The following is a 22,405-nucleotide window of genomic DNA, read 5'->3' on the forward strand; positions in this document are numbered from 1 at the left end:
AAATTGCACTATTTTTCTGGTAATTTATTCAAAACACAGCAAAATATTAAGTGACTTTTTTGTTGCACTTTCCAAAATGATTCACCCGCCAAAATTAATGGCATTACTAACTGTGAAATTGTGAAGATTAGATCTTGGCCAAATAACGCGCAAAGAGGAAGGCGTTTCCTTCCGCTGGCCACTATAGATTAGATGTTGTCGTCAAGGTCTATTGCGCATACCAGTGTTTGTCTCAGGCCTTACCTTCCCAGCTGTACTGCTAGGCTACTTGAATTTTATAATATTTGGTCTTCTGTTTCCAGATCAAGCCACTCAGTGGTCCAATTGAAGGTGGTACTCTTGTCACTATTGAAGGCAGCAATTTAGGTTTGAAAGAGGAAGACGTTCGAGGAAAAATCAGCATTGGGGACACGCCTTGTGAGCTCATACAGTACGAAGTGTCTGTGAGGATTGTGTGTCGCACCGGACGGTCTGATGGAGAGAATGTTGCTCCTGTTTACGTGGGCAATGAAGCCGGGACAACAGAATCGGCAGTACATTTCAGCTATAAGGTGAGATAATTGAAGTTCATAATTGTGAATACCAACTCTAAAACTGCCTCAAATTACGAAACTACAGCGTTTCCAATATAATAAAACCTGCACTTCCCACGCTTCTGTCGCAATATACAGTACTATTTTTGCCGGTCATGTTTTTTAACAGCCTTACCGATGTTGTTGGTAGGGCTTGTAAGTTACATTCACAACACACGTGCAGTAAGTAAATAAATCAAATCAACTTTTATTTATTTACTTAAAAGTAGTGCTGTTGATCGATCAAAATATTTAATCGATTAACTATTTGAATTTAATCGGTTAATCGAGTTTTGATCGAGTTGAAAAAATGTTCTAATATACTGTAATACACAATTATTGTTAAATTTAACTTGTATTCGGTGATAAGCATAAGTATTAAATGTTGTATATCTGTATATATTATATCGTTATATTACAAAACTATTTTAATTACTTACTAACATATTTATTATGAGGCTTATAATTTATTGTGTCAATTTCTCCAGGAATTTTTGAGACAAACATAAATAACAAAAAGTATGAAGACTCATCTAATTAATACTGCTTCATGCATGAGTTTAAACGTGTGAGTGTATTCACATGCTCCGAATTAAGTGCCCCTCTATGTTTAGTAACAATGTTTCCTGCATCGCTAAACACGAAAACCTTTTTTCTATGAAGCACTTCTCCACGATCGTTCAATTTAAACCCAAACGTTTCACCGAGTTTACCTCTCAAATTCTCATATGACATAATGGAGTTTACACTTTTCACAAACCACAGAAAACTGTTTATTTATTTATTTATTTATTTATTTATTTATTTATTTATTTATTTATTTATTTATTTATCAAACTAAACACACAATCTTCATATACAAACTCATACAGAAACTGCAACTGCAAAACTACAGTGGTCGAAACAGATGACTGGCTCCTATTGTAATCGAATTACCAGATTTTAGAAAGAGAAGAAGGTAGTTACGCTCTCAGTTGCACACAGTGTAGACATGACTATTTTATAAGGGATGAGGGGGACGAATCCCAGAAAAGTATGTATTTCATATGCTAGGAAAATGAGCTGACAACAAGGTGCAAGTTTTCTTGGAAAGCCATAAAACTTAAAAAGAATTTCGCATTGTGTTTCAACTTTCAATAGAGGTAAACTAGGTCACTGTCCTCATATCTCCATCTCCTTCTGAAGTGTTTGTGCAAAGATTTTTCCTACGATACCTGGTTTACAGTTAGAAAATAACAGTACTGTTGTGCTTTTAAGGAAGCAATTTTCGAGAGAGAAATATTGTCTGAATTTTTAATATGAATTTGTATTAACAAAATAATTATTAATAACTACAACCGATTAATTTTAATCGACTCGATTATTCGATTAAATATTTTGATCGATTAATCTTACAACAGAAATTGATCGATTAATCGATTAAATTCCACAACACTACTTAAAAGTAACGAACTACCAGTGTCGCGCACTACTATGTGCTATGAGGAAATAACTACATATCTTATTATACCTGTACTCTTTTTAAATTAATTTATTGGAGTGGAGTTTTGTAGGAAAACAGGAATTAATGTTGATGAGACGTAAGCGTGAAAAACATTTCTGACGACTTCCTGTTGTTGCTCTGAGCGCCACTCGTGGGATCGTGACTGATGGCGAAAACATCCATGGAGTAAAATACGTATTTAAGCATTAACCTATACCGGTATGCAATTTATTTACTCTGATATATAATTAATTTGTCACCTATAAATATTTTCTATATGCTATTTATTTATATTGATGTATAATTAATGTGTGTTACCGACCTACTTCTTTGAAGACAAAATTAAACATTCTATAATTTATTTTATTACAACATTTTCACAATCGCCGCCGAATAATGACAAATGAATGACACCTATCGACAAATAACAAACGGCGATCTCATACGAAAAACAATTTTATGTTTTATTTAATGACGCTCGCAACTGCCGAGGTTATATCAGCGTTGCCCATAGTATGCAATACATGTGTTAAGTGCGTAACAGAATCTCGGAAAATAGAGAAGATTTGAAGTGAGGTTGACGTCACACTTTCCCCTTCAATATGAGTTTGGCATGCCTGCGCTAAACCATAAAGGCTTCGTAGGGAATATGCCGTTTCGTGACATAACACATACGACTTGACTTCATCCTCGGACCTTGGTGCGTAATACTAATCCGTGTAAACCTCGCGTAAACCCAAACGATACTGAGACAAATTCACGCTACAATAGAGCGACAATTTGCCGTGTCAAAGGGTGTACAATAATGTTTAAATGTGTTCTGTCTGTTCAGGATATCGTGCTGGAAGGTGTGTACCCGCCCATGGGGCCGCAGAGTGGGGGAACGCAGCTGGCGATCACAGGACAGTACCTCAACATCGGTAGCACGATCTCCGCCTACCTGGACGATCTGCCGTGCCAAGTGAATTCGACGCAGGCTTCCAGCAGCCGTATCACTTGTGTCACGTCTCGAGCCAGCAGTCCTCACCGCGTCAACCGACTCACTCTAATAATCGACGGTGCCAACAGAACTCTGGAAGGCAATCCATTTAACTACACGTTAGACCCTACCATTATGGAGATCAAGCCACTGATCAGTTTCGTGTCAGGTGGCCGAATGATCACTGTACACGGCACCAATCTGGACACCATACTGAAGCCGGAAATGGTTGTCTATATTGATGAAGAGCCTAATCCAATAAATAAGACGGTAAGAACATTTGCATTAAATATTTAGACATCTTAATAAAGTATTTTGTTGTTGGCAAAGTTGAAGCGTAACATCAGATGAAATATGCAGTTACTGGTATCACATAAAGTAAGAATAAGAACATTTCGTTAAGGAGAAGGCTCGGGATTCATTTACTATAGGATATCGCTTAATTTTCGTCAAGTTGGACAAACTATGACGTCACAATATGGTGCCAATGACGTCACAACGCAGTGACTTCACAACATAGCCGACGTAAACCAAAACAATAAATAAATAAAACTATCTAAAAAAATTTAAAAAACAAATTGACGATATCCCATTCTACAATATAACCCAACCGCTCTTATCCAAAATACGATATCACCAAAACAATTCACGATATCCCATACTGGAACAGAGCCCATCCGCTCTTATCCAAAATACGATATCGCCAAAACAATTCACGATATCCCATTCTGGAAAAGAGCCCATCCGCTCTTATCCAAAATAGGATATCAGCAAAACAATACCGCAATATCCCATCCGCTGTTATCCAAAATACGATATCACCAATACAATTCACGATTTCCCATTACAGAATATAACCCATCCACTCTTATCCAAAATACGATATCACCAAAACAATTCACGATATCCCATACTGGAACAGAGCCCATCTGCTCTTATCCAAAATAGGATATCAGCAAACCAATATCACAACATTCCATTCTGAAATATAACCCATCCGCTCTTATCCAAAATACGATATCACCAAATCAATTACAAACATCCCATCCTCGAATATAACGCACCCTCTCTTATCCAGAATAGAATATCAGCAAAACAATTTCAAAACATATATTCATCTCAAGTCACTAAAATATCACCTCAATGATCATCATCGGGGCTTGCAGTCCCGATACCCTGCTTTTTGCATCATGTGCTACACGTCTAATCATCATCGGGGCTTGCAGCCCCAATACCCCGCTTCTATTGGTGATATCGTATTTTGGATAAGAGCACAATTTTGTACCCCAAATAAAAACATTAAAAAGAAACAACGAACAGATCCACACACACACCCATATATACAAAACCAACAAAAAATAAAAGCATATCTACAATAAATAAATTAAACATTATCCTCGATACATAATTACTACCCTAGCAAACGAAAACCCATCCTTATAAAAAACAAATAAAACGCTCACCATCCAAACCTTCTTTTTATCCTCTCAGATCCAAACACATCCTTAACCGGTACGCCATTCAAACCTCATGAATACCAACCACGAACAAAATTTACAAATCTACCAACCTAACCACTTCCATCCGAAAAGTGACGTCATAATATCACTTCACTCCATTCTACAATCTAGCCAACATAAATTCTCATAAAAACAATAATGATATCCTATAATCAAGTAAACCCTAAGGCTCTTTCCATATGCGCATTAGTAAGGATACTAAAAACAAAACACTGAAAAATTGGCAAGGTTTAATACGGTTACCCATCTGTCATGGTCTTCTTTTCCTAATAATATTGAGGTTTCATCTGAGTATTCTGATCTCAGTGTACAAATTCCCTTATAGTTTCATCGAAGTTTATCTATTTATTTTAATTGGTTTATTTTATGATGTTTTACCAACTACAATGATTGTCTAGTGTCTGAGTGAAATGAAGGTAATAATGCCAGCAGAATGAGTCCAGGGTCCAGCACCGAAAGTTACCCAGCATCTGCTATTAATTGGTTGAGGAAAAACCTCAACCAGGTAACTTGTTTCTACCAGGATTTAAACCTGAGCCCACTCGTTTCACAGTCAGACATGATAATCGTTACTCTATAGTGATGGGCAGCAATTTTAATACCTGAGTTAACATATTCCTGGTCTTGTCGCTAAATCTAGGGAATTTCGAATCAGTCTCGGCGACAAATTTTGTAAAATAGGATTAGCGACTTTTCTGGCTGATTTTTGTATTCAACTTTTTTCTTTCTTTTAAGTTAAAACATTCAGAAAATGCAGTAAGCGTGACTTTCAAGTAAGCTTGGAAACCTTTTCGAAGCTCTTTCATCAATATCAAAATATTTTCCAAACAATTAAACATATTTAATAGAAATTTAATGTATACATTTTTTTTATACATTCTCAGGAAAGTGCTTGATCAAAATACTGCTTGTATTTGAACAGAAAAAATTATTCCTTCTAAACTTGAGTTCAGAACACAGTCTCTCAAGAATATTAAAACTTGAATAACAGATTTTGGATAAATGGTGTAAGAGACAGGAAAAGTGAAAGAAATACGAAAAACTGGTTTTTCCGCCAAAAGCGGGAAATTTTAGTCCTGAGAACATTGCGTATTGATAACAAAATTATTAGAAAGAGAGCTAAAATGCATATAAATAAATATAGTTGTTCCTGATGTTGCAGGTATGCTCTGTTCTGAACAGTATTCAGATGGAATGCCCGTCACCGCCTGTGAATGGTAAGTTCAAGGCAATGCGTCGACGGAAACGGCACTCAACACAGAAGTATAACAGAGACATGCAGCTACGACTAAGAATTGGCTTCATAATGGACAACGTGGAGGCTGTGAAAGATCTCGAGAAACATTTTCATACCATGAGATCTGAACTGGTGTACGTCGACGACCCAAAGTTCTTCCAGTTTCCGAATCAGATTAAACTATACAAGGGAGACACATTAGTCATAGAAGTGAGTACCAAATGTGTGAGATATTTGTGTAATTAGTGAACCATTTTCTTATCACCTGTTAGTGTTAATTGAAAAATTATTTCATATAAGCCTATCATTGATTATCGGATAATTTATTATATCAAGGCCCGGTTTCTTCAACCTTTGTTATAATGCACCTAACATAGCGTTAATTAACTGTAAGTTAAAAGTATGAATTGCTGTTAAAAATATTGCGTTTCTTCAACTTTACATTTCACATTTTAACATTCTGTTTGTTAACTCTCTGTTAGGACCAGAGATTCTAGAGTTTAACCATAACCTATAACCAAGTATAGGCTCACTTCTGTTTCTGAACTCTGACAATTGCGATTCTCGCTTGTTTCTGTTGTTTGATTCAGAGAGGATAGAAGTCTTTCTATTCTCTCAGGTTTGATTTCTGCTTCTTTCCTCGTCTGTATCACAATAGCGTGGAGCGGCATATTGGTAATTCTATTATGAAATGGAAAACACTGGAACAAAAAGAAATCTTGGGACTAATTTCTCTTCTTTCGAAAGAAACCTTCTGCTGGAAATTATTTCCCAGTATAAACCAATTAATGAGAATAAACAAACAAACAGATCTAAGTTCAAAGCGAAAAGTGAGGCTTGGCAGAAAATAGCCTATACCTTTGTATGAACTTCTGGTCTGTCAAATCACAGAAATCATCCGCTCTGTTTATGTATTCGTGGATATCATTTTCTATATAATCCAGATATATAAGTTCAGCATCTAACGCACCAGCCATATTGGATACTTCTATGCTAACAGATAGTTAAATGATTTAACTGCATGAAATTGGGCAGTTAAATTAACATAGGTTTTAACAGCCTGTTAGTACTAACAGTAGTTGAAGAAATGCTTCAACTGTTAAGTTTACAGTTAAAATGGAATTGGAATAACACACTGTTATAATTTAATAAAGGTTGAAGAAACCGGGCCCAAATGTGATGAAATCTGGTTTTAATGTTCCCGTTTTTAAGGAATGGTTTCGGTAGTCCTGGTCAGTGGCGAAGCTAAGGTGTAAATACCGGATAGGCTGAAAAAATCTACTTGCCTTAGCCTATATTTTTTTACAGAGCAGAAGATGTTTTACTGCTTTTCTATCAACATTTTTTTGTGACACATCCCACAGGAAGATGAAGTTTAAATATGTTGTAATTTTTATTCTTCCAAGTGCCTCAGAGATTTTAAACTTGCTTAGCATATAAATAAGAAATTGCTGATTCATTTTTAACCAAAAAATAAACGAAAATTCGATTTTTTAAATTGCAAATTACCTAATTTTCACTCATTCCCCCTTAATTCTTCAGTGTATGTACTACATATTAGGGTTTTGGTATTTTCTCGGCAAAGGTTCGTTTGGCTATCAGTAAATGCGTTTGAATATACAGATAATCTTCTCTCTGTACCTACTTATCCACTTTTGTTACTGGGAGCCATTCTGGCCTATAACACCTAACTGTGAAGTCACTATAGTCTTCCAATAATCCCCACAGCACCTGCTCCACATAGTCTTTACTCCCCATGTTAACTTGAAGTGCTCTTGTTTGAATTTGGAACGTTATATATCCTCGGAAAAATTTCCTTTGAAACATCTTCTAGAACAGGGATTTTCTTCACGCCCGCCATGACGCGTCAGTTGTCGAAGTTATTAAACTTTGACAGTATAAAAGTTTAGTCGTTTCTTGAAACACTTCTCCTAGCTGGATCTTTTCAAGTGTTTTCTTCCTTTTTCCGGCAAGGTTCTGTACTTTATTTTCTTCTTTCTGTCTCGTCTCGCCATGGAGGTTGTCCAGCACAGCAGATTTCCACGTCAAGACCCAAGTTCAAACCCCAGTAAGTCAAAGTTTGTCATATGACAACGATATTGAGGCAGATTTTTTCGGGCTACTTTCGTTTCGTTTATCATAATTTCAGCATTATTTCACTCACTGTCACACATTAAGTGATATAAATGGGATAAGTTTTATTGACACTGATTTACTCACAAGTCCGAAGACTGGTGATAGATGCTATCTTTGAGTGGTACTCATGAGCTCTTAGTCCAGTGGATCTAGGGATAATATACACACACAGTTGTCAGTTTGATATAAAGTTTGAATAAACATCAAATGTTGGACGTAAGAAAATTATATTTAGTATAATGTAGTTTAGTGTAATTTGTCAACTGCCATACATAAAGCACAGATAACTCGTCAAAGGAAACTAATTACATTAGAAATGATTAAAACTATAAATGATGTAGCACAAAAAATTTCTTCAGACTTTTTTTTAATGTTATATCAGTATTGTTGGAAATCTCCTTACGCAATTCATTTACAATTCTGCTAATAATGCAAATAGAAGAATTGAAATATTTTGTAGTTCTATAATTTTTTTTTATGCTCGACCATGCCGAAATGTAGTAATTATACACCTGGTAGCAGTCCTTTAATGCATGTCATTAAAGTACACCTACTCATTAAAGTACAGGTCTTCAGCCAATCACAAGTCAGCTTTGTACCATTATATCGATTATTCTCGGATATGCAATCAACAGACAATTAGTGAAAAGTCACGGAGGCTGGAAATCCAATACTGTCGCAGAAGGTTATGTTCTGTTACTATAATAATTAGCGTTAATTGTAAATAATATTCAAATAAATTCAATTTGTCATCTCGTTTTTCAATTCTAAATCAATTTCCAGGTTATATCAGACTAATGTTCATTCTTATTCTGTGCCAAGGTCAATGACATTCGGCCTCGGAAAAAATCAATACTTTCGCGTCTGCGCACATCTCACAATTCAGGTCAGTTCGCACATAACCATAAAAAGACCTAATTTTCAATACTTTCAAGTTAGAAATATGGTCGAGCATAAAAAGTCGTATGAAACTTGCCTATAATGGTAATTAAGACGCTCATATGAAAATTATGAAACTCGCTTGTGCTCATTTCATAACCAATCATACTTTCGTCTTAATTACCACCATTATAGGCTCGTTGCATAATGTACTAATATGAATGTCATATCCTTGTCTACAGTAGTAAAATGATTATGCAAATCACTGTTACATCTACATAAGTGGGGAAATTTCTTATAATTTAATTATTTATAATAAATTATAATTAATCAATTAATAAAGCATAAATAGTTAATACATGTTCAGAGAAGAAGTTTCTAATAGAACCTCTGGATTTAATTCTAAAAATAATGTGTAATATTGTAGTAGGTTATTCTGTATGTTCTAAATATGAATTTCAAGCAATACTACCAGTATATTTATATCTTTCATAGTTTGGCAGCAATCAGAATTTAAAATATTAGTTCAACAAAGAACACTGTTTCATTCATTGAAGTTTTCTTACTATGTAAAGGAAGATGGAAAAATGATTTCAATGCAATTCGAAAAAGGAGAGCCTTGTTTATATATGCCCTTAAAATGAAAAAAAATATATAATTTTTAAATAGTTATCCACCATAAAATAATTTAAAAAAAATGTAGAGCAAAAAATGCAATTCATTTTTACAGACGAAAAAACATGTGTTTAATTCTTTAGAGTATATTGATTCCACTGTGAAAATTTCAAAATGTTGACTTAAATATCATGTCAGTTTTTAATAAAAATAACTCACCGGAACAAAGGAGCTCAGCAGGTATGCTCTCCTGTCATACAGAATGTTGCGCGATCAAGGTCAGGGAGAGGAACGTTTGAGATTACTCATCGTTATGAAGTCTTGCAAACTCTGTGACCGCCACATATAGCAAGCGATTTTCAACCGTCAGAACAAAAATTAATAATTTTATTAATTTAATTATTCACAGGTTTTTTTAGATAAAGTCACAAAACTTGGGAGATGGATTAGGAATAAGATTTTCTTTAATACAAATGAAATTCGCTGGAATTTAATTTGTTGCATTCGAATATAAAACTATTAATTTTTTTCAATGAGGTGTTTTTGTGAGCATGCCTCAATATTATTCGGATTAATCTTTAAGGTATTAAAATATGGTTATTCAGGTTTACAATGGCGTCTGTTTAGTTTCGATGACACTCCATATAGGATGTCTAGAATATTTTAAATGATGGATAACATTTAACTGCCACCCATTTTTCAGTCATCTGTATGACTAAAATATTAATGATAGGGCGGTCATAGTTGACAGTTTAATTTATTTTCATAATAACATTATTATATTAAAAGCCCAAAAAAATTCATGATATCGCTGGCAGATTCTTAAGGGGAGAGGATGGTATTTTTGATGAAAAATGACTAAATTTTCAAAAAAAAAAAAATTCTTTAAAATACCCTGTGATATGTGTGGATCGCCATTTTTAAACTTCCTGCATTATGGATTTTTACATCACTCGCCCACTTTTATTTTTGTTTCCGGTAAATTAAATTTTCAAAAAATTTTTTTTTTCTTTAAAATACCCTTTGATATGTGTGGAATGCATTGCATAACATTTTGTGGGTACGGTATTTGTGCCCTTATCAGATGTTGAGACGTCATTTTTAAACTTCCTGCTACCGATTTTTAAATCACACACCTGCTTTTATCGGTTTCCAGCAACTTCATTTTTTTTTGCTACATTGCCAGACAAAATGGATATAATTTCTGAACTATTAAAGATACATGCATGAAATTTAGAACAGACATTCTTTAGACTATTAGGAGACTTTTCTCTGTAACAGAATTTTGTTAATTGATTTCATTTTAAAAATACGTCCGTTTGTTTGCAAGAAAGGAAATCAGAAAATTGTTACTAAATTTTAATTGTTTATTTTACAAACGTAGGGACTAATATAAAAATTTTGTTACAGACAGTTTGTAGAACATACTTTTTCAAATAGATTGCAAAAACTGTTTGAAGCTATCTTTAAAAACAGTTTAGATATATCGGTTTTAGTACAATACTGCATTGGGTATATTTTTTTCAAATTTGGCCCCCAAATGATTATTTTTTTCAAAATATTTTTATTTGGTTGAATTGCCACAGCTACGAGCTCTCTACATACAAAAAATTAATAATTCACACCAAATAGGAAAAAAGTTAAAAAAAATACCGTCCTCTCCCCTTAAAATTTTGTATGGAATGACCCATATGTAATTTATTTCAACACGTCATTGAATATCTTTCTTCCAGGGAGAAAATTTGAACCTTGCAAGTGATGAGTCTGACGTGAATGTGACAATTGGAACTCGTCCTTGCAATGTGACATCATTAGCAATGACCCAGTTGGTATGTACACCACCAGAAGTCCAACCTTCCGGTACCGATGAGATTGGAATAAAGACAGATACAAGCTTGCCCCTAGTGGTTGTTCGTGTGGGTCGAAGTCTGCGTTTTCCTATTGGATACCTACGCTATGAGGTGATCAAACCATACTCGTTTCCTCCTGAGGCGATCGCAGGGATCGCTGCTGGTACATTCTTTCTCGTACTGTTGTTCGTCATCGTGCTGGTGGTATACCGGCGCAAGTCGACGCAGGCAGAGCGCGAGTACAAGAGGATCCAGATCCAGATGGACACTTTAGAGAGCAATGTCAGATCGGAGTGCAAGCAAGGTAACGTGTGCATCCTGAATGCATGGCTGTTTAACATGCACTTGTAGTTGGTTGTTTTAGACACATGGTGGGAGTCCCGAGAGCACGTTAGACACACGACAAACATATTAAGTTCACTATTACAATATTATTTCGATATTATACTTTACTTGAAAGCAGTGGCGGCTCGTGAACTTGTGGATTGGGAGAGCTGCAGTAGATTTGGGTACATACAAATTTCACTTCTTGATACCATTACTAATAAGTATAGGACAAAAATAAATGCACTACATATCGAAAAACCAAAACTTCCTGACTTAGTCGGGAGATGTCTGTGGCATCATTTGCTAATCGCTAAAAAAACTAATACCATCGATTTCAGTCTGAATTTCAGATCGGCAGACACTCAACTTGCAATCTACCAGTTCATTCTGAATTGTCTTAGAATTAGCTTTAAACAGTGGCATGTTCCAAATGATTTTTGAGAGGCTCGTTTAGATTACTCACGAACTGTAGCAACCCACGAAATATACCAGAGGCCTTCGAATCGTTTTTTTCATCATGTCCCATAAGGGAAAGTTCATATTGGCCACAAAATTTGATACAATCAATATTTTTTAAAATAATTTCACGATTTTTTCTCACTTCTTGATTATGTTTGAGAATGTTTGTTCTGTTCGTTTCACTTAATTGCGTAGCAATATTAGTTTTGCCTAACATAGCCAATGAAACAACATTTTTCAGGTGAGATTGCGAAGATTCGTGCTTTTTAATTTTTAGGGGCAAATGTCCTAAATCTGTCACACCACTCCTAGTCTATGCAGTATCACCACCGAAGAGGAGGCAACCACAAATGCTCAGCGTAAATTTTATTGTTATACATCCTTACATATAATGCACTATTTCGGCTGGATGAAGCTTGAGTAAGATTTAAGTCGGGTAACGAACGACCCTTTAATTTCACTTCATTACATCAATTTTCTCTGCAAGGGAAAGTTGAGAAAAATAAAATTAATATTCTGTAATTCACACACACTCATGCTTGCACATTTGCACTGGTTAAGTTACGGTACTAAAACGTCACACCAAAGCAACACTCAGATATACTGATGGTCAACAATTTTCTAAAACTGCAAAAAGAAGTCTCTTTCGTATTTTACGTAATATATCAAAAGGATTCTACTCGTGCAATCGTTTTGAGTTAAGGCAAATATTAGGTTCTAATGGAGACTGGATATATACGTAATAATAAGGCAAAAGAGAATATTAATTTCATTATATTAACTCGATAAGATTCTACAACAATAAGTATGTGAAGAGAAAATAAAAATTTTGTTATTAAGTTTCAAGGGAATAGAGAATCCATTTGACGTAGCATTACAATAGGGGTGTGGAAGGGGAGGAAAGATCTTTCCTTGTTGCCTGGCTCTGCAAGCCACTGCAGCAAAATATGGGTTTTAAACAGCGGCAGTTTCCCTCTGCTTCCTTCACCTCTCTACCCCCTGACCTAGCAAGAAACACTCTCTATGATCTGTCCCACCCTGCAGATCCCAGGACGACTTTGAATGCAGTGTCAATTCCAGTACAGTTGACGCGCAAAAATAAGATAATACTGCATATTCCCGGCCATATGAAATATAAAGCAATTTACCAATAAAAGCTGTAACAATTCTTCTACAAATTAAAATAAATATTATTTTTATTTTCCTGTCAAAGCAGGGAGTGCTGCAGCTCCACAGCTCTTATGGACGGGCCGCCCCTGCTTGAAAGATCCTTTGTTCTTTTATTGTGCTTTTTTTTATTCTAAGTAAAAACTGATATTTCAACGAGATACATTAGCTTTTTATAAATTCGTCCACAGTTTTGATGTGCACACAATATAAGTAGTGGTAAAGGGGTCTTTTTTTTCCATTTCTTTCAGCTTTCGCTCAGATGTGCACCTGGGACCCGCGGCGCAATGGTGGTTCACGCCTCCTGCATGGTACTGCCACTGCGCTTAATATTGTAGCTTCTTGCATTCGTTTTATCTCAGAAGCTTATCTCATACTAACAGAGTACCTAAGATTTGTTTTATTTACAGCCTGAACAGCATGGACTAATCCTGTGGACAGAGCCTTTCTTCTAGGAGGAATGTTGTTGCATGTCATGTTATAATCGGCTCCTGACAGCCAGAAATTCTTTGCAAGGGACCCAGTGGGCATATGGAAGTGCTACCACACCATTTTATTTAGCTTTGGTTCCAAACTGCCTGTCAGAGGTTTTCTCCTGGCAAGAAAAACCATGCCAATTCTTATTCAAAATGCAATGAAGTATCATAGGTAAAGTCTGTCTCCTAACATTCATCTATACTAGTAATAAATCTGTAGCCGAAATTTTTCTGGTAATTTTCGATTTTCCAAAAATAATTGGTCCTAACATGTATAATTAACCGCCCTGAAACCGAAAATCGCTTTTTTTTTATTTTTGTTTGTATGTCTGTCTGGATGTTTGTTCCCTTTTCACGCAAAAATGGCTGAACTGATTTATATGAAAATTGGAATATAAATTAAGTTCGTTGTAACTTAGAATTTAGGCTATATGGCATTCAAAATATTTTATTTAAAAGGTGGGGTTATAAGGGGGCTTGAATTAAATAAATCGAAATATCTTATTATTAATTTTCATGAAAAATATTACATAACAAAAGTTTCTTTAAAAATAATTTCCGATAAGTTTTATTCTATGCAAAATTTGATAGGACTGATATTTAGTGAGATAAATGAGTTTCAAAATTACAATAACAAAGCCATCTAAGGCAGTGTAATGAAATAAAAAGCAAATGACTTCGTCTATAAGGGGCCTTGAACAACAACAATCGAAACTATGAAACATAGCCTACAGAGAATGTTTCTGTGTTTGTATGAAGTAATATTGGAAGCTAAATTAACTGATTTGTATAATTAATTATTATTTCACCATTGGAAAGTGTAGTTTCTCTAGATGGACATAATGCTATAATGTTATTACAGTAACTTCTGAGTGAATCGAGGACAGGTAAGATTAAAATAGCTTCTTATGCACAGAAAACTTGATAGGCTATTCTGTACATTCGTTTCCTGTATTTTCTAAAATAATTTTTGTGACCAAATGAGTGGTCTCTGATCAAAATGATCGCATTTTAATTTTTTTAATACAATTTAAATTAAGTAACATAATAAACGATTTATCCTTCTATCAAACACGAATATTCCCTGGATCAAATGTCCTACTTTAATTATGTAATTACTTTATATTTATTTCTAACGGGTGCAGCGTAGCGCATGGGTATGGCTAGTCATAAATATAGCATTAAAGTAGTAAATCTAGATCTGGTGAGCGGCCATTATGCTTAAATATACTCTGATGTTCTCAGTAGCATTTGACAAACAGTTTCAATATTATCTGTAAAAAAATTTGTTTTTCAGTATTTTGTCTCGCGTATTTATTAATAAAGAAACCATGAAGATCGCGAACGTATGTACATACGTTAATTATAAGAATACATAGTAAAAATATAAGTTTGAGTTTATATTTAAATCCAAACAGAGTGAAATTCTTGCTGGAAGTCATTTCGCAGTACTGGATACACAGTATTGTGCATATGTATTCTTTCCTTGAGACATTATTCGGGATGTGTTTCTACTTTATCAATCTGCTTTTAAGAGAGGAGATGGGTGAAATTTTGGTAATTTTTCGACAAAGACCCATTTTCGTATTTTGCTATAGAATAATCAGTGTCCTTCCATTTATATGTTGTCAAAATTTGATGAACATAATCACCTCAAAGTTCAAGCTTTACTTATATTTCACAATTACAAACAGGTTTTCCTGATGGAAAATCAACATTTTAAAGTAATTCTTCTACATGTATTCCTTCCTTGAGACAGTACCTGGGATATGTTTCATCTTTATCAATCTACTGTTTAAGGGAAGAGGTGGAAGAAATTTTATTTTCGAGAAACAAAAAATCATTTTTTTGTTTCTTGCGACAAAAATCAATGACCATTCATTTTATACCATTCATTGTTTTCTGCCTAAGGGTAGGTCTTTCACTGCAAACCCAGCTTTCTCCAATTATGTTTTAGTTATATTTCACAATTACAAACAGTTTTTCGTGACAGAAAATCGATATTCTATAGTCATTTTCCCTCACTTTTATTTTGATTCATCTTGATTACACAGCTTTTAACACTATATCACTAGTACTGCATTTACTCATATTCAAGTAATAGGCTGCAACAAATGTCATGTTAAGAACTTGACATTTTTACGTCATGTTGCGAAAAGTATGGTTAACAAAACTACAGTCTGTCTGTTTTTGGATAACGTAATTATTAAAAAAAAAAGAGTAAAATATACCGTCCGGACACTAAAAATTGTAATTTTTAAACTGTAGGGATTTTTTTTTGGGGGGGGGGGGAGCTCATTCATACATTCAAAATTCAAATTATGACTCTGCTGTTAAATTATATGCATCTCAGAGATTTGTTCAAATTTTTTCAGGTTTTTAAGTTATATTTTGTGGGAATAGATACATTTTTAAAATGTCGTTTTTTTTTATTTTAATGACTCAAAAACTATTACACTGTTGCTAATGAAATTTGGGGCATTAATATTAATAACAAAAGTTCGCTATATAATGGAGAAAAAAAATTTCTAGCTCAAAAATGTAGAAAATACTAATTTCACCCATTTCATTTCTTATGTGGTAACTTATGTCCATTTTCGGCTTTCCTCTTCAAAATTCTCTAATGTACCTTCATTGGAACGCGAAAATTGAAGTGAGACAAGTGGCCAAGAGGCTAGGAGCCCACATGGAGACTTTCCCTCATCCCTAATTTCCATTGCTAAGGACTTGTTTTTGCGTAACTTTTAAACGTCTCCCTTCCTATTTTCCCATTGATATTGACAGATCATCGCTTTAATGATAATTTTCTAAGACTTTGAATAGAGAGGAAAGTTATTAGAACTCATTCCTGAGCAAAGACTGACAAGCAAACGTTCTGATGACAGCAGATAAAAAATATTAATTTTTTCCTTCCACCATGTTAATAATGTCAAAAGAAGTGCTTATACAAATTTTGGCCACTCGACCGCAATTACGAGGGCCATAAAAAAATAAGTTTGCTAGGGGCAGCTAACACAAAAAAAACCGCAATTTCATTGGACAAATTTATTGGAACAGTCACAGCAATTGTTGAGCTATTTTTCAACATATTTTCCATCGGAATTGAGACATTTCTCATATCATGGGATCGACAGAGAGAGGTGCAGACGCAGTCAAACGCTGGTTCAGATCTGAGGCGGCTGACTTTTACGACATAAAAATTGATCCCATGGTATGACAAATGTCTCAATTCCAGTGGGGGATATGTTGACAAATAGCGCAACAATTGCTGTAACTGTTTCAATAAATATTTCTATGCAATTGTGTTTTTTTCTATAAATGGCCCCAAGGAAAATCACTTTCTGGACGGCCTCGTAATTATGGTCGAGTGGCCAAAATTTGTATAAGCACTCCTTTTGACATTATTAACATGTATGTATGTATTTATTCACACTGCAATGTGTATATACCCGGTGGCAGTGGTAACTAATTACACTCAATAATGACAATAATAAACTTATTAATTAAAAATACAATTAATAATAATACTAATAATTAATACTAATAATAATAATAATAATAATAATAATAATAATAATAACAACAACAACAGGGAATATACTAAATTAAATGAAACGATCACTTAAAATAACATTTGAAATATTCTAATTTGTATCTTAAAACTAAGATCGAACTAAAACCCACGAGTATATGTTCATATCTGCACAAGTACCTTTTAACATTACACTCATTTCGCTGTCAACTCACTCACTGCACTGGAACTACGACACATTTCACTGATTCTATCCTGATTTCACTAACACTTCAAAAACATTTCACTGTTCAAATTCTTTGCACTGCCACTATAAACTATAAAGCTTCACTGACAGGAACACGTTTCACTTACACAGCACACTTCACTGACACGACATACTTCTTCACTGATACAACACACTTCACTGACACAACATAATTCTTCACTGATACTACACTTCAATAACAACATATCATTTATACATAGTGGAAGAAAAAAAAATTAACTTTTTTATCTGCCCCTATCAGAATTTTGCTTGTGAGTTTTGACGAATGTTAAATATGCATTAGATGCAGTATTCGGCTGCATACAGATGAAAATAAAACTAAAAATATTTTCGTGATATCTCTTCTATGCAGGACATTGAATCATGTTACTGCTGTGTTCAAAATTAATGTATTGAATGGATATAAATTGTGATACAACCTCGTTACGTTGAATTGAATGACCTGCTTAGGAGGGGAAATATGCAGTATTAACAGTGCTGAACAAGAAATTTAGTATGCATAGCATACGTTTTTATTTTTTATCGCAGGGAATTACATTCATTGTGATAGCTTAAATTCAAGTTTTCAAACATTAATATTGCGTTTGCTGCCAATATGAATTCATATGGTTTTCTTGCCAGCATCTCCTGTGTGGATATACATGCCCCTACCCAGATGCAGTTCACTGTTTTGCATTGTATAAACCCGACCGGCAGTGTACAGTGGAGGGAGCGGGAATGCTCTGCAGTGAAAGAGTGGGGACGGAGCACAGTAATACAAATGCAAATTCGCCCCATCCCCTCGCACATCCTTTACTGTGCACTGCCATTGTCCGTCATAAGGCCTTCATTACTCAGTGAAATAATACGGAAAGGTGGATAATGAACAATTGTTGACATTTTGACCACATTCAGAGATCCAGGAACCAGAACCCTTGACATTAAGAATTTTGTTTTTATTGAGGATGTAGTAATTATACAATTATATATACATTTTTAAGTGGCTTCATGTTTTAAATAAATTGCTCCATTTGTAACTCCCTCTAGTAGTAGTGTACAGTAGAGAAAAGAAAGTACTGTAGATTATGTTATTACCAGTAGAACTTCAATTAACTACTCATGGGAAAGTATAGTGTGCACTATGAGTTTGAAGTTTCCTTGTCTTTAAGGGGACACTTCTGTAGTTTTAAAACTTTTACAATTTTCATCCAAAATTTATGAATTTTAAACTACATATACATAAGCTTCTTGTCTATGCAGATGACGTGAATATGTTAGGAGAAAATACACAAACGGTTAGGGAAAACACGGAAATTTTACTTGAAGCAAGTAAAGCGATCGGTTTTGGAAGTAAATCCCGAAAAGTATCCTTCGAAAGGTGGAAAAATTCAAATATCTTGGAGCAACAGTAACAAATATAAATGACACTCGGGAGCAAATTAAACGCAGAATAAATATGGGAAATGCGTGTTATTATTCGGTTGAGAAGCTCTTAACATCCAGTCTGCTGTCCAAAAATCTGAAAGTTAGAACTTGTAAAACAGTTATATTACCGGTTGTTCTGTATGGTTGTGAAACTTGGACTCTCACTCTGAGAGAGGAACATAGGTTAAGGGTGTTTGAGAATAAGGTGCTTAGGAAAATATTTGGGGCTAAGCGGGATGAAGTTACAGGAGAATGGAGAAAGTTACACAACACAGAACTGCACGCATTGTATTCTTCACCTGACATAATTAGGAACTTAAAATCCAGACGTTTGAGATGGGCAGGGCATGTAGCACGTATGGGTGAATCCAGAAATACATATAGAATGTTAGTTGGGAGACCGGAAGGAAAAAGACCTTTAGGGAGGCCGAGACGTAGATGGGAGGATAACATTAAAATGGATTTGAGGGAGGTGGGGTATGATGATAGAGACTGGATTGATCTTGCACAGGATAGGGACCGATGGCGGGCTTATGTGAGGGCGGCAATGAACCTTCGGGTTCCTTAAAAGCCATTTGTAAGTAAGTAAGTAAGTAAACTACATAAACATGCCTACAATATTATCATCTGTACAAAATTTTGTGCCATTAGGGCTAATAGTTTTGAAATTATATTTTTTTAAATGTATTCTATATTGACGTCACTAAAAAGGCTCCTTGCGTCACAATTTTCACAATTTTTAATCCATGTTAGCTCAAAAGCTTGAAAATAGTCATGGGAACATAAATTAATTAGCTTTTTGAGCTCGGTCTAAATAGAGAGCCACAATAAATTTTTTAATCGATTTTCTTAATTTTTCACCATTAATTCACCATAGTATCCCCTTAAATTAGAACACTATGTTATTTATTTATCATACAGACTTGGTTTTACCATTCCCTGTTGCTGCAACATTCTATATTCCCATCAACGAAATTCAGTCATTTTGAACCTTTACAGTACACAGGCATTTTTATTTGACATGGTAATTTATGCTAGTTTCTTTAGCAAACAATCACATTTAAATATACAGTGAGAATATATTTTTTGCTTTGGTTACTGCACTTTTCTAATTCAGCGGTTCCCAACTTTTGAATGTCACAGATCATGTGTTAAATTGGAAAAATCATATTAAAGAAATTACCCCCAAACTAAATTCAGCTTGTTTTTCTATTAGATCTATGCAAAAGATGGTAAGTTAAATATCAATACCTTAAAAACAATATACTTTGCATACTTCCACTCGATAATGAGTTTTGGAATAATATTCTGGGGAAATTCCACAGATAGTAACAGTATATTTCTATTACAAAAAAGAGTAATTAGAATAATGGTAGGTGCCAAATCTAGGGAATCGTGTAGGACTATTTTCGAAAAACTACAAATAATGCCCGTGGCTTGTCAGTATATCTTTTCATTAATAATCTTCCTCTTATGTAATCGTGAAAACTTTGTAACTAATTCAACAGTTCATAGCATAAATACACGTCAAAAAAATGACTTTCATACTCCATCGGCAAGTCTATCATGCTATCAAAAAGGAGTGCGTTATATGGCAGTAAAAATTTGTAATAGCCTCCCTATCGATATAAAAAATGAAACTCAAAACATAAGATTATTTAGGGCCAAATTAAAGAAGTACATAATTTCTCACGCCTTCTATTCTGAAGGTGAATTCAGGACATTCAATAACACTTCATGAAATCGATACTAAAACTTTGTGTTGTACTAGTAGACTATATTGTAAATCTCTTCTGTATATATTTCATCTAGACTGTGACTATAAATTGAGACTTTATAATAGGACTAGAATTTAGATAATTAAAAAAATTAAAAATACCACTTATGTAGGCAAAGTTGCAAGAGTTTCGTCGAGCAATTTCATTTCTGGTAAGATATGTCTGAAAATTCTGATATAAGCGAAACATAGGCCTATTTCATCAATCTGGGAGAAACCAGAGAACGTGGTAAAGTTAAGTTTAATTAAAACATAATTTGAAAATTCACTTTAGTTCTGCGGACCACCTATTGGGAACCGCTGCGCTAATTTAAATTCAAATTCATATTACACTAAAACCAAAATTATTACACCTTCAGTACTTTTAGACAGTATGATAGCTGATGTACAGTGATGGTTATCCTTTATTTCCTAGACCACGTTATTTTCTTTGTCAAGAAAACTTTTCCTTTTTGTTTTAAAAAAAATCATAATTTCTCGAAGCATTTTCAAAACCCGTGCACATGTTTATGTACTTTTTCCACGTTGCATACTAGAATAATTGAGGTTCTGCTGCACACTGGTTCGTAACCTGCACCTCCCACCTAGCCCCTCTACTTTTTCTCTTTTCAGAAACTTGTAGCTCCAGGTTGTTCATTTTACAATAACATGAAGTCTGTATCCACAAATTGAAATTATGCCTGTTATGAAATAAGGTAGTGCTACGTTAAAATACTTGTACATATAGAAAATGTGCAATAATTGTTCATATTCATGCTTGTGGGTTTTGTGTTATGGGCATAAAATGTTATAGGCAAAATTCATAGTATTGTTATTCGAAGCTTATATCGCTTTATTGATGTGGGTACTGTTGATGCTCTAGAAATTTTGAAGAACTTTTGGAGACAGAATTGCTTCTGTTTATTGTGGTTACAGATAAAAAATTGTGAGTGCGGAAAGCCTTACACTAGATGTCAACAATAGCCACATCTGGGTTGTGCTCGAGGGAGTGCATTAATTCTTTCTGTCCACAAGAATCTTGTGATGAAATTTGTCTGGAAAAAGTTAACTGTACTTTGTCCCAGAAATGTTTGCATCAGACAGAGAAGCTAGTAACAATACATTTTACTGGTAAAATTACAAGATCACAATGTTATTTTGTACCAGTAATGACTTACAATGTTTGGAACTATATTCAGACAGTAGGCCTAATAGGACTTTGTTCAAAATTGAAATTGATAACAGTTGTAATGAAAACGTGAAGGAATAATTTTCCTTCACAAGTTCTATCTTCCCAGTCCAATCAACAAGAAAAAGAAATATCATTGATTAAAGTTCACGTTAACACTTTGTTAAAAACATAAAATTACTTAGTCACACTTTAAGTGTTAAAATTAAAAAAAAAAATGTATATACCTTCAACAGACGGCCCGTTTCGACATGATATTATGTCTTCATCAGTGTCTCTTGAACTACTGGTGATCTTGAATTCTGCGATGTGCATTTGTCGATTGTAGGGGTGGGGGTATGTTGCTGTTATGGTGTTAACATATCACAATACCAATACTCACACAATTGCAACTTCATTCAGAAAACTAAAATACAAGATAGCATACAAAACAAATAACATAACACAGAAATATCTAAATAATCACATTAAACATTCAAATAAATATAATTCAACTGGAGTTTACGAACTAAAATGCAATAGTTGCCCACATTTTTACATAGGACAGACAGGAAGA

General features: G+C 34.4%; 1 protein-coding gene across 11 annotated transcripts in view; it reads left to right on the forward strand.

The window, feature by feature from the left end:
* The window catches only part of PlexB (plexin B), a 1,260,445-nt gene that overhangs the window by 1,200,064 nt on the left and 37,976 nt on the right, over window positions 1-22,405 (forward strand). For 6 of the 11 annotated variants that reach the window (XM_069838306.1, XM_069838310.1, XM_069838312.1 and 3 more), the window contains exons 10-14: window positions 303-551; window positions 2,888-3,304; window positions 5,717-6,001; window positions 11,155-11,575; window positions 13,476-13,535. In XM_069838306.1, the coding sequence (XP_069694407.1) occupies window positions 303-551; window positions 2,888-3,304; window positions 5,717-6,001; window positions 11,155-11,575; window positions 13,476-13,535 (1,432 nt within the window). The remainder of the gene's footprint in view (window positions 1-302; window positions 552-2,887; window positions 3,305-5,716; window positions 6,002-11,154; window positions 11,576-13,475; window positions 13,536-22,405) is intronic. The other 5 variants (XM_069838311.1, XM_069838315.1, XM_069838314.1 and 2 more) reach the window with 1 other exon arrangement.

The sequence above is a fragment of the Periplaneta americana genome, chromosome 10 (assembly GCF_040183065.1).
Source record: "Periplaneta americana isolate PAMFEO1 chromosome 10, P.americana_PAMFEO1_priV1, whole genome shotgun sequence".
Lineage (NCBI taxonomy): Eukaryota > Metazoa > Arthropoda > Insecta > Blattodea > Blattidae > Periplaneta > Periplaneta americana.